The 12,653-nt window shown below is 36.6% G+C and overlaps 1 protein-coding gene across 1 annotated transcript; it reads left to right on the forward strand.

Annotated features, from left to right (window-relative positions):
- Positions 1 to 600: 600 nt before the first annotated feature.
- LOC127837467 (uncharacterized) lies at positions 601 to 12,408 on the forward strand. Its single transcript, XM_052364594.1, has 8 exons — positions 601 to 1,861; positions 3,318 to 3,603; positions 5,031 to 5,144; positions 5,598 to 5,679; positions 6,086 to 6,127; positions 7,517 to 7,648; positions 8,499 to 8,573; positions 10,299 to 12,408. The coding sequence occupies exons 1-8, from the start codon at positions 1,002 to 1,004 to the stop codon at positions 10,514 to 10,516; spliced, it is 1,809 nt and encodes a 602-aa protein (XP_052220554.1). The 5' UTR covers positions 601 to 1,001; the 3' UTR covers positions 10,517 to 12,408.
- Positions 12,409 to 12,653: the final 245 nt, after the last annotated feature.

Consider the following 12,653-nt stretch of genomic DNA (forward strand, 5'->3'; position numbering starts at 1 on the left):
TGCCATAGCCAGCTCGTCGTGTCCGTCGTTGTCCACTTAAACCTTTACATTTTGTTAAGGTTTTGAACATTGCATCTACAATAAAAGCGCTTCCACCTATAACATTGAAACTTCATATGTAGCTGCACCTTGACGAGTTTGACACACCACAACCCATTTTTGGGTCACTAGGTCAAAGGTCAAGGTATATGTGACCTCTAAAAAGAAAAAATTCTGGCAAGCTTTCGCAGCCGAGCGTGGCAACGTTTTGTGGTGCTCTTGTATTTCTATCTATCAGTTAAAAAAAAATTGAAAATGTCATAAATGTGCAATTTTCTTGTATTTGCGTTACGAACATTTTTTTTTATAGGACTTGAAAACCATTCCCTTTTTGCCACCCAAAGCAGTATAAATGTACTTTAATGTTAAAAAGAATTAGGAAGCCTTGTGTCTGTATAAAAAATAAAGTGACATGTACTCTCATATCAGTTATGTAGTAGATTGTTACATATTTTAGTCTCCTAAACACATTAGGCATGAAGTATTGAGATGGTCAGATTATCAGGGTTTAGCACAGTCAGTTAAGGTCAATAGTTACTGTAAAGATCTGATAAATGTGTTTTGTTTTTGTAGGTGTTTATCTGCAGTCAAAAAAATTACCACGGGATGGCTGTCAAAAGAGATATGACAAAATTAACTTCTGTGTTTACTGCAAGAAGGCGGTTAAATCCAAAATATCTAGACATCTCTTAACCCACAAGGAACGTCAAAAGGTTCTTCAAATCCGACTTCTGCCAAAGAAATCAAAGCAGAGGGAAAATCTTTTCACAGAACTTGTGAATGAAGGTAACTTCAAACACAATATAGATGTTATTAGTACAGGTGAAGGTGTCCTCATTACAGCACGAAGAGAAAACATCGATCAGGAAAAACATCATTCACACCAAGATTATGTTCCTTGTGTATACTGTAAAGGATTTTACTTGAAAAAACTATTATGGCATCATCTCCTTTCGTGTAAAATGCGGCCAAATGATACTAAAGGTGATAATATGACGGACACAAAAAATGCTGTACGGAAGGCCAAAAGCCTACTTTACGGTTGTTTGCATACTGAAAATGAAAAGGCTGTTGCAGAAATGCTACGCACAATGCATGATGATGATATAAAGGAAGTTGTTAAAAAAGATACTATTATTAAGTTGTTCAGTTCAATGCAGGTGTGTGCATTGGGAGGGAAACACATACAGAAGAAAAATGATATGCATAGGATTAGCCAAAATGCTAGGACCTTGGCTCGTCTAGTGATAAAAGCAAGTGAGCATCTGCCAATGGTCAGCTTGAACAAGCTTCTTTGTAAAGATAACTTTGACCTGGTTGTTAATAGCACCTTGAGTCTGTCGCATAACAGTGTCACCGTTGCTAACAAAATGGGTCATCTGCTTGGTCATTGTATAATGATTAAAAATGGCTATTCTGTAAGACGCAATTCAAATGAAATGGCAGAGGAAACAAGACTGTTCAAAGTGTTGTTTGATGCAGAATGGAAATATCGAGTAAATGCTCCAATGACAAGACAGAAAACTGTTCGTGATATGAACAAATTAACGTGCATACCAGAAACCGATGATCTTGTCAAGTTCAGGGATTATATAAAACAGATCATAGAGAATGAAGTCAGAGTTCTTCGTGCTTGTCCTAATCCTGGAAGTTGGACTAGACTGGCAAAGGCGACTATGTGCAGACTGTACATTTTCAACAAAAGAAGAATTGCAGAAGTTGAAGACATGCTCCTGGAAGCATACCAGAACAGACCAGAGTGGACGGGGACTGAAGAGTTTCGTGCCTCATTGTCTGACACTGAGAGAGAGTTTGCAAAAAGGCAAGTTTTGTCTTCATTGTAATAAGCATCCTAGGAACTTAAATATGTATCTAGATATTTAGTTTTGCATAAATTGTGTTTTTGACCTTAAATATGCAGAGGCGTCGAAGTTCAGGATTACGCCTGAAATCAGGATTTTGGCCCTTAAGGACCAATTTTGATATTGATATAAATCAGAGGATTTTTTACTGGAATTTTAAGATAATTATCACAAAATGTCATCTTAAACACAAATTATTTTACTTTAACATATTGTTTACAAAGTTATATACAATTGTAAACAAAGTTTACATGAATTATTAACCCTCTTTTGCTCTGGCCCCAAAACGAAATGCCTATTTTAAGGATTTTAGATTTTAGCCAATTGACACCCCTGATATGTTGTTTTTGTTTTTGTTTGCATTTGAAACACAGATTTCTTGTTGTTTTTAGCTCACCTGAGCACAACGTGCTCATGGTGAGCTATTGTGAACGCCTTTTGTCCGTCGTGCGTCGTCAACATTTACCTTGTTAGCACTCTAGAGGCCACATTTATTGTCCAATCATCACGAAACTTACTCAGAACATGTGTCCCAATAATATCTCGGACGAGTTCGAAAATGGTTCCGGTTGATTGAAAAACATGGCCGCCAGGGGGCGTGGCAGTTTGCTATAGTAAAACCTTGTTAACACTCTAGAAGTCACATTTATTGTCCAATCTTCATGAAACTTTGTCAGAACATGTGTCCCAATAATATCTTGGACGAGTTCGAAAATGTTTCCGGTTGGTTAAAAAACATGGCCGCCAGGGGGCGTGGCAGTTTTCCTTATATGGCTATAGTAAAACCTTGTTAAAACTCTAGAAGTCAAATTTTTAGTCCAATCTTCATGAAACTTTGTAAGAACATGTGTGCCAATAATATCTTGGACGAGTGAGAAAATGGTTCCGGTTGGTTGAAAAACATGGCCGCCAGGGGGCGTGGCAGTTTTCCTTATATGGCTATAGTAAAACCTTGTTAACACTTTAGAAGTCACATTTTTAGTCCAATCTTCATGAAACTTGGTCAAAACATGTGTCCCAATAATATCTTGGACGAGTTCGAAAATGGTTCCAGTTGAATGAAAAACATGGCCACTGATCTGAACATTTGTTCTAACAATAGCTTGAGTGAGTTTGAAAATGGTTATGGTTTGTTGAAAAACATGGCCGCCAGGGGGGGGGGGGCAGTTGTCCTTATATGGCTTTAGTGAAAACTTGTTGACACTATATTAGCCACATTTATTGGCCAATCTTCATGAAACTTGGTCAGAACATTTGTCACAATGAAATTTTGCCAGAGATTGAAGCTGGGTCATATGAGCTCAAAAACTAGGTCACAAGGTTAAATATAGAAAAACATGTTAAAAGTCACTTTTTTGTATCTGTTTGGGAAGTCACTTTGTGCCTAATGTTTTTTTATTTATGAAATATTTTCAGAATGGACATGCTTGAAGTGCGTGGAAAATCAAAGAAGAATGTGACAGCATGTATATTATTAACTCCAGATGTAAAATCAGCTATAAATGTCCTGGTGGAGACAAGAAGTAGTTCATTGGTATCAGTTCCAAGAGACAATCCCTATCTTTTCTCCAGATTAAATGCTCTTACTCCATTATCTGGCAGTCGAGCTATGCATGAATTGGTTCGAGAATGCCCGGGACTGCAGAGGCCTGAAAGGATAACAACAACCTTATTGAGAAAATACATTGCTACAGTGTCACAGGTAATTATACCCTAAAACCTTAGGTTATGCAGCATATTTGAAGCACTTTGAACTGAACAAATTATAGTTTTAAACCTTAACTAGGACAGTTAGAAACAGGTAAAAATGGGTAGACAGACTGATAGTGAAAACCACTTAAAAATCCTCACTGGTTCATAGGAGCCTGAGGTATATAGTAATAAAATGTATAATCGTGTCTGAAACCACAAGGTCCAGAGAATGGTATTTGGTTTGTAATTACTGAGTTGTCCACTACCAAGATTGTTCAAATTATGCCCCTGGAGTCAAAGTTTGCCTGCCTCTTTGGTCACAAGTAAAGCATAGAGTTAAATGGTTATACCTTCTTATGAAACCTACGCCTTAAATACAACACAGCCCAGCAGCTAAATATTTGACATTCTTCAAAAGTTCCAAGGTTACTTTGTCATGGTGATTTGCCAATCATTGGTTCAGCATTTCTTACTTGCTGTCAATATACCTTGAGCGACCATTGCAGTCCTTTTGTTTACTTTAGTCTTTGATACATAGATTTGTTATTTTATATTAAACTTTGCTGTTAAATCAAGAAATTGTTATGTTGTTTTATATGTATGTATTTGCTTTGGTTCGAATATGGCCATATTAAATGTATGCAAATGTGTTATCCTTGTCAAATAAAAAATCATTTCTTGAAACATTCAAGGTTCAATATTGAACTTTCTATTTATAATTCAGTACTTATTTTTTATTTTACAAACTGGTACAATCGTTCACAATTACTTCTAAAGTCTAGTTGTGCAAATATTGGATTGTTTAAGCCATTTAAGAATTATGGTCTTTGTTTCATATCCCTGTACAGATGAGATATTGTGACCTGAAGGTTTCTTTATTATGGCACAATATTTATTTAGACTTTCAGCAATTATACTACATTCTCTTCCAGTTTAATGGCATACATACATACATGTATACTTCGGCTTTTATACAGGAATAAGTAATTATGTTGAATTTGCTTGCCATCAATTTGTGAATAAATTATAATAAAAACTTTTATGGAGACCTTTGATTTTGGCAGCTTTTGTATGACAGAAAATGGTTATCTGTGAGAACCCAATAATTGATTTTAAATTGTTAGACCCAATTGTTATATTTAACATAAATTTTGGCATATATACAGGAAGTAGCTATTTGCAAAATGGCGGATCATGTAAATACCAAACCACGTGTTGGCTTTTTCAGAATTAAACATTACAAAATTTTTGACTCTGTAAATGCATGGTGTGATTACAAGAATTTGGAGCACCATAATGACTACAACTATACAGATAAAAGCTTTCTTGTGTACATCTTTTCTGTAGAAGATGCAAAAAAAATTTGTTAAATTGGCAGCAAACTGGAATGATGACTGCATATTTGTGAATATAATCAAGAATTAACATGCTTTGTAGATTCTTGACATGACTCATGGTGAACTAAAATTGCTTGCAAAGCATCTGGGACATGATGTGAAGACACACAAGGAATATTATCAGTTGTCTTCCAGTACCATGGAACTCTCAAAGGTATATATTTCATTAATAAAAATCTTTAAATTTTCCATACACATATATTTGAAAAACTAAATGCTATATTGTAACTAAGAGGGCTAAAAGAAAGAATAATTTAACAGGCAGCCATAGTAAGACCATATCTGATGTTGACTTTGACTAGTATGCTTTGCATTAATGGCCTTTTATGCCCCCTGGATCGAATGAACGGGGGTATATTGTTTTTGGCTTGTCTTTCTTTGTATGTGTGTGCGTGTCACGGTGTGTGTGTGTCCAAAACTTTTACCAAAACTTAAACGTTTGATCATAACTTTTGAAATATTGAAAACAGCAACTTGATATTTGGATTACATGCGTATCTCATAGTGCTGCAACAATACGCCAAAAACCGTATTGCAATATATTGTCGTTGTTATGATGGAAGTATTGTTGACACTGGAATATTATGGTCTTCTTGAAATTTTATAGGTTGCCCTGATGTTGTATGCTGTTGAAAATGGTAAAGTCAATGAGTGGAAGGGAAGGCAGATGAAGGACATAGTAGTAGAAGGTTTGATTATAAGAATTTTATTAATATAATTCATTTTACTGAATTGGGATGGAGAATTTTTGATACTTTCTCTCCTATGGCTGTCAGTAAATTCGACTGAATGATCATTCTTCAGAACAAAACAGAGCGCTTGAGAACAGACAAACGATGTAAAACATTGTTTGAAAGGCGGGGCCCTTGTTTTGGCCACGTTAATTCAATAAGTCTAAAATTTACGTGGTAAAAATAGGCAAACCTATTTTATGTGCCTTGAAAATTGTTTATCCTCTCAAAGAAATGCTAATGCAACAAAATACTTTTTAACAACCTTGAAGTATTGAAAATATTTACTGTCATATCAAGAGTGACTTCTGGTTATTTTTTTCTATAACTAGTTATTTCTAAAATAAAAAATCATTTTTTACAGATTTACCTCTTCCAATTGAAGACGAAGATGGCCATCAAGAAGGTAAAATAGTTATTTATACCCATAATAGATCATTGGCCACTGTTCATTTGTATTATGAAAGTGGTCCATAACAGAGTCATTGTTATGGTAGCCCATTAAAAAAAAAAAAGAAGTATAGGAATACCTTAAGATTTGGACACCTTATGAAATAGTTTATATGCTCAATTAGACATTTCTGTTTCTGAGTTATTTTAATGATTTAAAGGATAAATAACTTAACTTGCAAGTATGAAGATTTTCTGATTTAAATTGTAAGCAGGTCTTATAACATATTTTAGTGGGGGATATGTGTGTTGTTATTTTGTGTACATCTCATACCTTAAACCGAAAAGCATAAAAAAACACTTTTAGAAGTGCTTTTGGAAAACAAAACATTTCCTTTGTTATTTCTGTTATCATATAATAAAGGCTCACCTATTGATGATAAAGACAAGACCCAAGTGTAGACTATATATTCTAGTACAATTTTCCATTGTCCAAGCAAATATATATTTATGCCACCCTTCGAAGAAGAGGGGGTATTTTGCTTTGCACATGTCGGTCTGTCGGTCGGTCCGTCCACCAGGTGGTTTCCGGATGATAACTCAAGAACGCTTGGGGCTAGGATCATGAAACTTCATAGGTACATTGATCATGACTTGCAGATGACCCCTATTGATTTTGAGGTCACTAGGTCAAAGGTCAAGGTCACAGTGACCCGAAATAGTAAAATGGTTTCTGGATGATAACTCAAGAACGCATACGCCTAGGATCATGAAACTTCATGGGTAGATTGATCATGACTCGCAGATGACCCCTACAGATTTTGAGGTCACTAGGTCAAAGGTCAAGGTCACGGTGACCAGAAATAGTAAAATGGTTTCCGGATGATAACTCAAGAACGCATACGGCTAGGATCATGAAACTTCATGGGTAGATTGATCATTACTCGCAGATGACCCCTATTGATTTTGAGGTCAAGGTCACGGTGACCCGAAATAGTTAAATGGTTTTCGGATGATAACTCAAGAACGCTTTTGCCTAGGATCATGACACTTCATTAGTACATTGATCGTGACTCGCAGATAACCCCTATTGATTTTCAGGTCACTAGGTCAAAGGTCAAGGTCACAGTGACAAAAAACGTATTCACACAATGGCTTCCACTACAACGGACAGCCCATATGGGGGGCATGCATGTTTTCTATAGATTTCAGCAAGACCCACCAATGGATAATAGACATACAAGACCCCACTGTTGACATTATATGTTTACAGGCATTGAGGCAACTGTTAAAGACACCCACAGTCTAGAATCTATACAGGAGTCAGAGCCTCTCATGATACAACAGGCCAGTGTTAACTGTGCTGATCATATGCAATCTACAGGTTTCACTTTGGTTCTTTCAGAGTCCATGTCAACTGCTGACAGTGAAGAGCCAGGCAGTCTGACCCATGATAGGAGGGAGCCAAGTGAAGAGCCAGCCAGTCTGACCCATGATAGGAGGGAGCCAAGTGAAGAGCCAGCCAGTCTGACCCATGGTATTTCTATTATCATATAATAAAGGCCCACCTATTGATGATAAAGACATGACCCAACTGTAGACTATATATTCTAGTACAATTTTCTGTTGTCCAAGCCAATATATATTTATGCCCCCCTTCGAAGAAGAGGGGGGATATTGCTTTGCTCATGTCAATCGGTCCGTCTGTCCACCAGGTGGTCGTCAGACGATAACTCAAGAACGCTTGGGCCTAGGATCATGAAACTTCATAGGTACATTGATCATGACTTGCAGATGACCCCTTTTGATTTTGAGGTCAAAGGTCAAGGTGACCCGAAATTGTACAATGGTTTCTGGATTATAACTCAAGAACGCATACGCCTAGGATCATGAAACTTCATAGGTAGTTTGATCATGACTCGCAGATGACCCCTATTGATTTTGAGGTCACAAGGTCAAGGTCACGGTGACCCGAAATAGTAAAATGATTTTCGGATTATAACTCAAGAACGCTTTTGCCTAGGATCATGACACTTCATATGTACATTGATCGTGACTTGCAGATGACCCCTATTGATTTCAGGTCACTAGGTCAAAGGTCAAGGTCACAGTGACAAAAAACGTATTCACACAATGGCTGCCACTACAACGGACAGGCCATATGGGGGGCATGCATGTTTTCTATAGATTTCAGCAAGACCCACCAATGAATAATAGACATACAAGACCCCACTGTTGACATTATATGTTTACAGTCATTGAGGCAACTGTTGAAGACACCCACAGTCTAGAATCTGTACAGGAGTCAGAGCCTCTCGTGATACAACATGCCAGTGTTGACTGTGCTTATCATATGCAATCTACAGGTTTCACTTTGGTTCTTTCAGAGTCCATGTCAACTGCTGCCAGTGAAGGGCCAGCCAGTCTGACCCATGATGAAATGAGGCAGCCAAATCCTCAAGGTATGAACTAAATTTGAAGACGGGTTTCTCTGCATTTTCTATCATTATGTGACAGAGTCTTATGTCATGACTGTATTAAAGTAAATGAGTAGTCCAAGTCAAGTGTGATGCTCTAGACGACCTCCTCTGTGATCTACAGGGTTACAACAATGTGCTTGTAAAAGTCCTTGTAAAGTACAAAGTAGGCAGTTTGCTATGGAAGTTAATGTTAAGTACTTGTTCTTCCAAGAAATGATAGTTCTGCGAACTGTCAGTTCTTATATGTGTGAAAAATTGTTTTAAACTGGTGTTAAAACAGTTTCAGTTCATTTTACCTCCTAACATGTTCAGGTTTTGTGCATTTTTATCAGGAAAACCTTGCTCTACAATATTCAATCATTGTATCACTTGCGGTGTTCTGCCGTGAAATTTTACTGTTGGGGACCCTTTAGGATTACAAAAGTGGGGACAAAAAGAAAAAATATGGGGACACAGAAATATTTTTGTAGCAGAATTAAATGTGTGGAAACTAATAACCTTTAACTTGATTAAACTTGCTTAAACTTCTAACAGTCAGGTTGTAACATTGTTATTAAAACTGGAACATTCAAACAACTTTTTAACACTGTCAAACAGTTGTCAACATATTTACAAAACTTTGAACAGATTTATGGTCATTGGACTCCGCATGGCATGTCAAAGTACTTGTTCGATAATTAGAAATACCGATAGTAAAGGCGTTTTCTTTTTTGCTTTATGCACAATCTGCATGTCATTTTGTTGTTGTCAAACAGTGACCAAGGACATTTTTGAAGCCAATTTTCTTGTAATGTACGTTTAAGGGCAGACTTTTTCGTAATTGCTAAACAATGTAGGGACTTGGGAAGACTCTGTTGGGTTAACAACCCAACAGAGTCTTCCCATTTTCTAATTTTACTTGCCGGAGGAAAAAAAATAAATGGATTTTTTTTTCTCTGGCCTGTCACTTTAAGCCATTTTGATAGTTTCGGAAATTTCCTTGATATCTGATTGGTTGTTATAATCTCAACTTACCAATGAAATAGAGTGTTAATATTAAATAAATTAACCATTGGCTGCGAAATGAGTTATGTACAATGAAATAGTTTGTTCTGGTTACACATTCACTCGATTACTTTACCGACTTACAAATTGAATCGATTAGTTTTTATTTCTAATTCATGTGCGCCCGCGGACCCATATACAGAAAACGGGTGGGGACAAATATTTGTTTTTTGCGACAATAACACAAGGGCGCATCCACGGCAGAACACTGACTTGTTATGTTGATACTTTGTGTGCAAGGATCAATTCAGTAGAAAAGTCAACAAAATAAACGGCTTACAGTCACTGACCAAATGAGTTTGCTGCTTAGAGTGTATATTTTTCCAAAAAATATTTGAAAATTTCCCCTCTTGGAAGTGTAGTTCAATTTTAATCAATACCTCGTTTAAATAATTCACAGAAAAGCCAAAAAATGTTGATCTTTGAACATAAACATAACATGTTGATGACAAAAAAAGTTGGAATAATGTTTTTCGCTCTGTGTATGGTGAATTATGGTGTTACAACTTGATTTTGTATGTTACTTGCTTAGAATTGAAATTTCCCCTTTTATGCGTGAATTATCCCCCTCTCAGGGGACCCGACCCCTTTCCCCCAAAACTGAAAAAAACACTGACATGATACTCATTGCTATTTTATTTTTTATATCTATTCTTGTTTTAGGGACAGGGACAAGAAAAGGAATGAAACGAAAGTGGGCCAGCGAAGAGAACATATGTTTCATGAACTTTTTTAGAGATGAATTAAGAGAAAAAATAATGCCATCTGGCTCAAAAATAATGGGGTCCCTAAAAATACTTACCGGAAGAACAGTGGCCCAGATAAGGGCAAGGGTCCATAACATTATTATGAAAAAACAAAAATGGAAAAAGAATTGTTGAACTGTGGAATATGTTTATGCCCCTGGTAGGGTGGCATATAGCAGTTGAACTGTCCGTCAGTCAGTCAGTCTGTCCATCTGGCCGAAAACTTATATGGCCATAACTTTTTCAATATTGAACATAGCAACTTGATATTTATACCCCTATTACAATTGGTAATGGGGGCTATATAGGAGTCACGTTTGTCGGTCTGTCCCGATATTTCATCCGATCTTCACCAAACTTGGTCAGTAGTTGTATGTAGATAATGTCTAGGTCAGTTTGAATATGGGTCATGCCAGGTCAAAAACTAGGTCATGGGGTCACTTAGTATGTTTTAAACTGTAAGTTTGTACGGACCATAGCTATGTCATTTATTGTTACATTTTTAAATGACTCGGTACATTTGTTCACCATCATGGAACGGTGTGTCGCGTTAAAAAAAATTACGTCAATATCTCAAAGGTCAAGGTCACACTTGGGAGTTCAAAGGTCAAATGCTTGTCCGGGCCATAGCTTTGTTTTTTATTGTGAGATTTTAAAATCATTTGGCACATTTGTTCACCATCATTGAACAGTGTGTCGGGCGAAAGAATTACGTCGATATTTCCAAGAACAAGGGCACAATTTGAGTTTAAAGGTAAAAAATGGCCATAATTGAGCTTGTCTGGGCAATAACTATGTTGTTTATTGTGCGATTTTAAAATCGTTGGCTCTTTTGTTCACCATCATTTGACGGTGTGTCGCGCGAAAGAATTATGTCGATATCTCCAAGGTCAAGTTCGTAGTTTTAGTTCAAAGGTCAAAAATGGCAATAAATTATCTTGTCTGGGCCATAAATATGTCATTCATTGTAAGATTTTAAAATGACTGTACATCAATTTTGTTCAAAGTCATTGGAAGGCTTGTCATGTGAAAGAATTCAAGAGTTCAAAGGTCAAAATGGCTATAAATGATAATGGCATAATGATTCTTAAAAAATCGCCATAAATTGTATTATCTTGTTTTGTGAAGACAGCATACAAAATAATCAATCAATCAATGCGGTATGTGGGGGTAACAGACAAAGCTCCAGTTGGCATGCATGTGCATCTTGTGAAGCTGCACATATTGAGTGGTGAAAAGTGAAGGTCAAGGTAATTCTTCAAGGTTAAATGTTAAATATATTGCTTTTGTCCGTCCGTCTGAAAACTTTAAAATTGTGCCATAACTTTTGAGCTCACCTGAGTGCAACATGCTCATGGTGAGCTTTTGTGATTGCCTTTTGTGCGTTGTATGTCGTCAACATTTTGCCTTGTGAACACTCTAGATTCCACATTTATTGTCTGATCTTCATGAAATTTTGCAGAACATTTGTCACATTGATACCTCGACTGAGTTCGAAACTGGGTCATGCTGGGTCAAAAATTAGGTCACTAGGTAAAAAAAACAACAAAAAAACTTGTGAACACTGTACAAGTCCAATCTTCATGTAACTTTGTCAAAATGTTTGTCTAAATGATATTTTGGTTGAGTTAAAAATTGGTTCCGGTCCGTTGAAAAACATGGCCGCCAGGGGCGGGGCAGTAAAAAAATTTCCTTATATGGCTATAGAGAAACCTTGTGAACACTTTAGAAGTCAAAATGTTTGCCTTATCATCATGAAACTTAATCAAAACATTGGTTTTATTTATATTTTGGACGAGTTCGAAAATGGTCCAGATCAGTGAAAAAACATGGCCGCCAAGGGGCGGGGGAGTTTTTCTTATATGTCTTTAGTTAAACATTGCTAACACTCTAGAGGCCACATTTATTGTCCATTCTTCATGAAATTTGGTCAGAAGTTTGGTCTCAATGATATCTTAGACGAGCTGAAAATGGTTACGTTTGCTTGAAAAACATGGCTGCCAAAGGGCGGGGCATTTTTCCTTATATGGCTATAGTAAAACGTTGTGAACACTCTAGAGGCCACATTTATTGTCCAATCTTCATGAAATTTGGTCAGAATATTTGTCTCATTAATATCTTGGATGGGTTTGAAAATTATTATGTTTGCTTGAAAAACATGGCTGCCATGGGGCGGGGCATTTTTCCTTATAAAAATGGCTATTGTAAAATCTTGTTAACACTCTTGAGGCCACATTTATTTTCCGATCTTCATGAAACTTGGTCAGAATAT

Source organism: Dreissena polymorpha, chromosome 7 (genome assembly GCF_020536995.1).
Source record: "Dreissena polymorpha isolate Duluth1 chromosome 7, UMN_Dpol_1.0, whole genome shotgun sequence".
In the NCBI taxonomy this organism is placed as follows: Eukaryota; Metazoa; Mollusca; class Bivalvia; order Myida; family Dreissenidae; genus Dreissena; species Dreissena polymorpha.

Excerpts from the sequence above, each read along its gene's own strand:
- LOC127837467 (XM_052364594.1), top strand. The coding sequence starts at position 1,002 with ATGCGGCCAAATGATACTAAAGGTGATAATATGACGGACACAAAAAAT. Across the intron at positions 5,145-5,597 it reads GTACCATGGAACTCTCAAAG|GTTGCCCTGATGTTGTATGC; the intron begins GTATATATTTCA and ends GAAATTTTATAG. Across the intron at positions 5,680-6,085 it reads GAAGGACATAGTAGTAGAAG|ATTTACCTCTTCCAATTGAA; the intron begins GTTTGATTATAA and ends CATTTTTTACAG.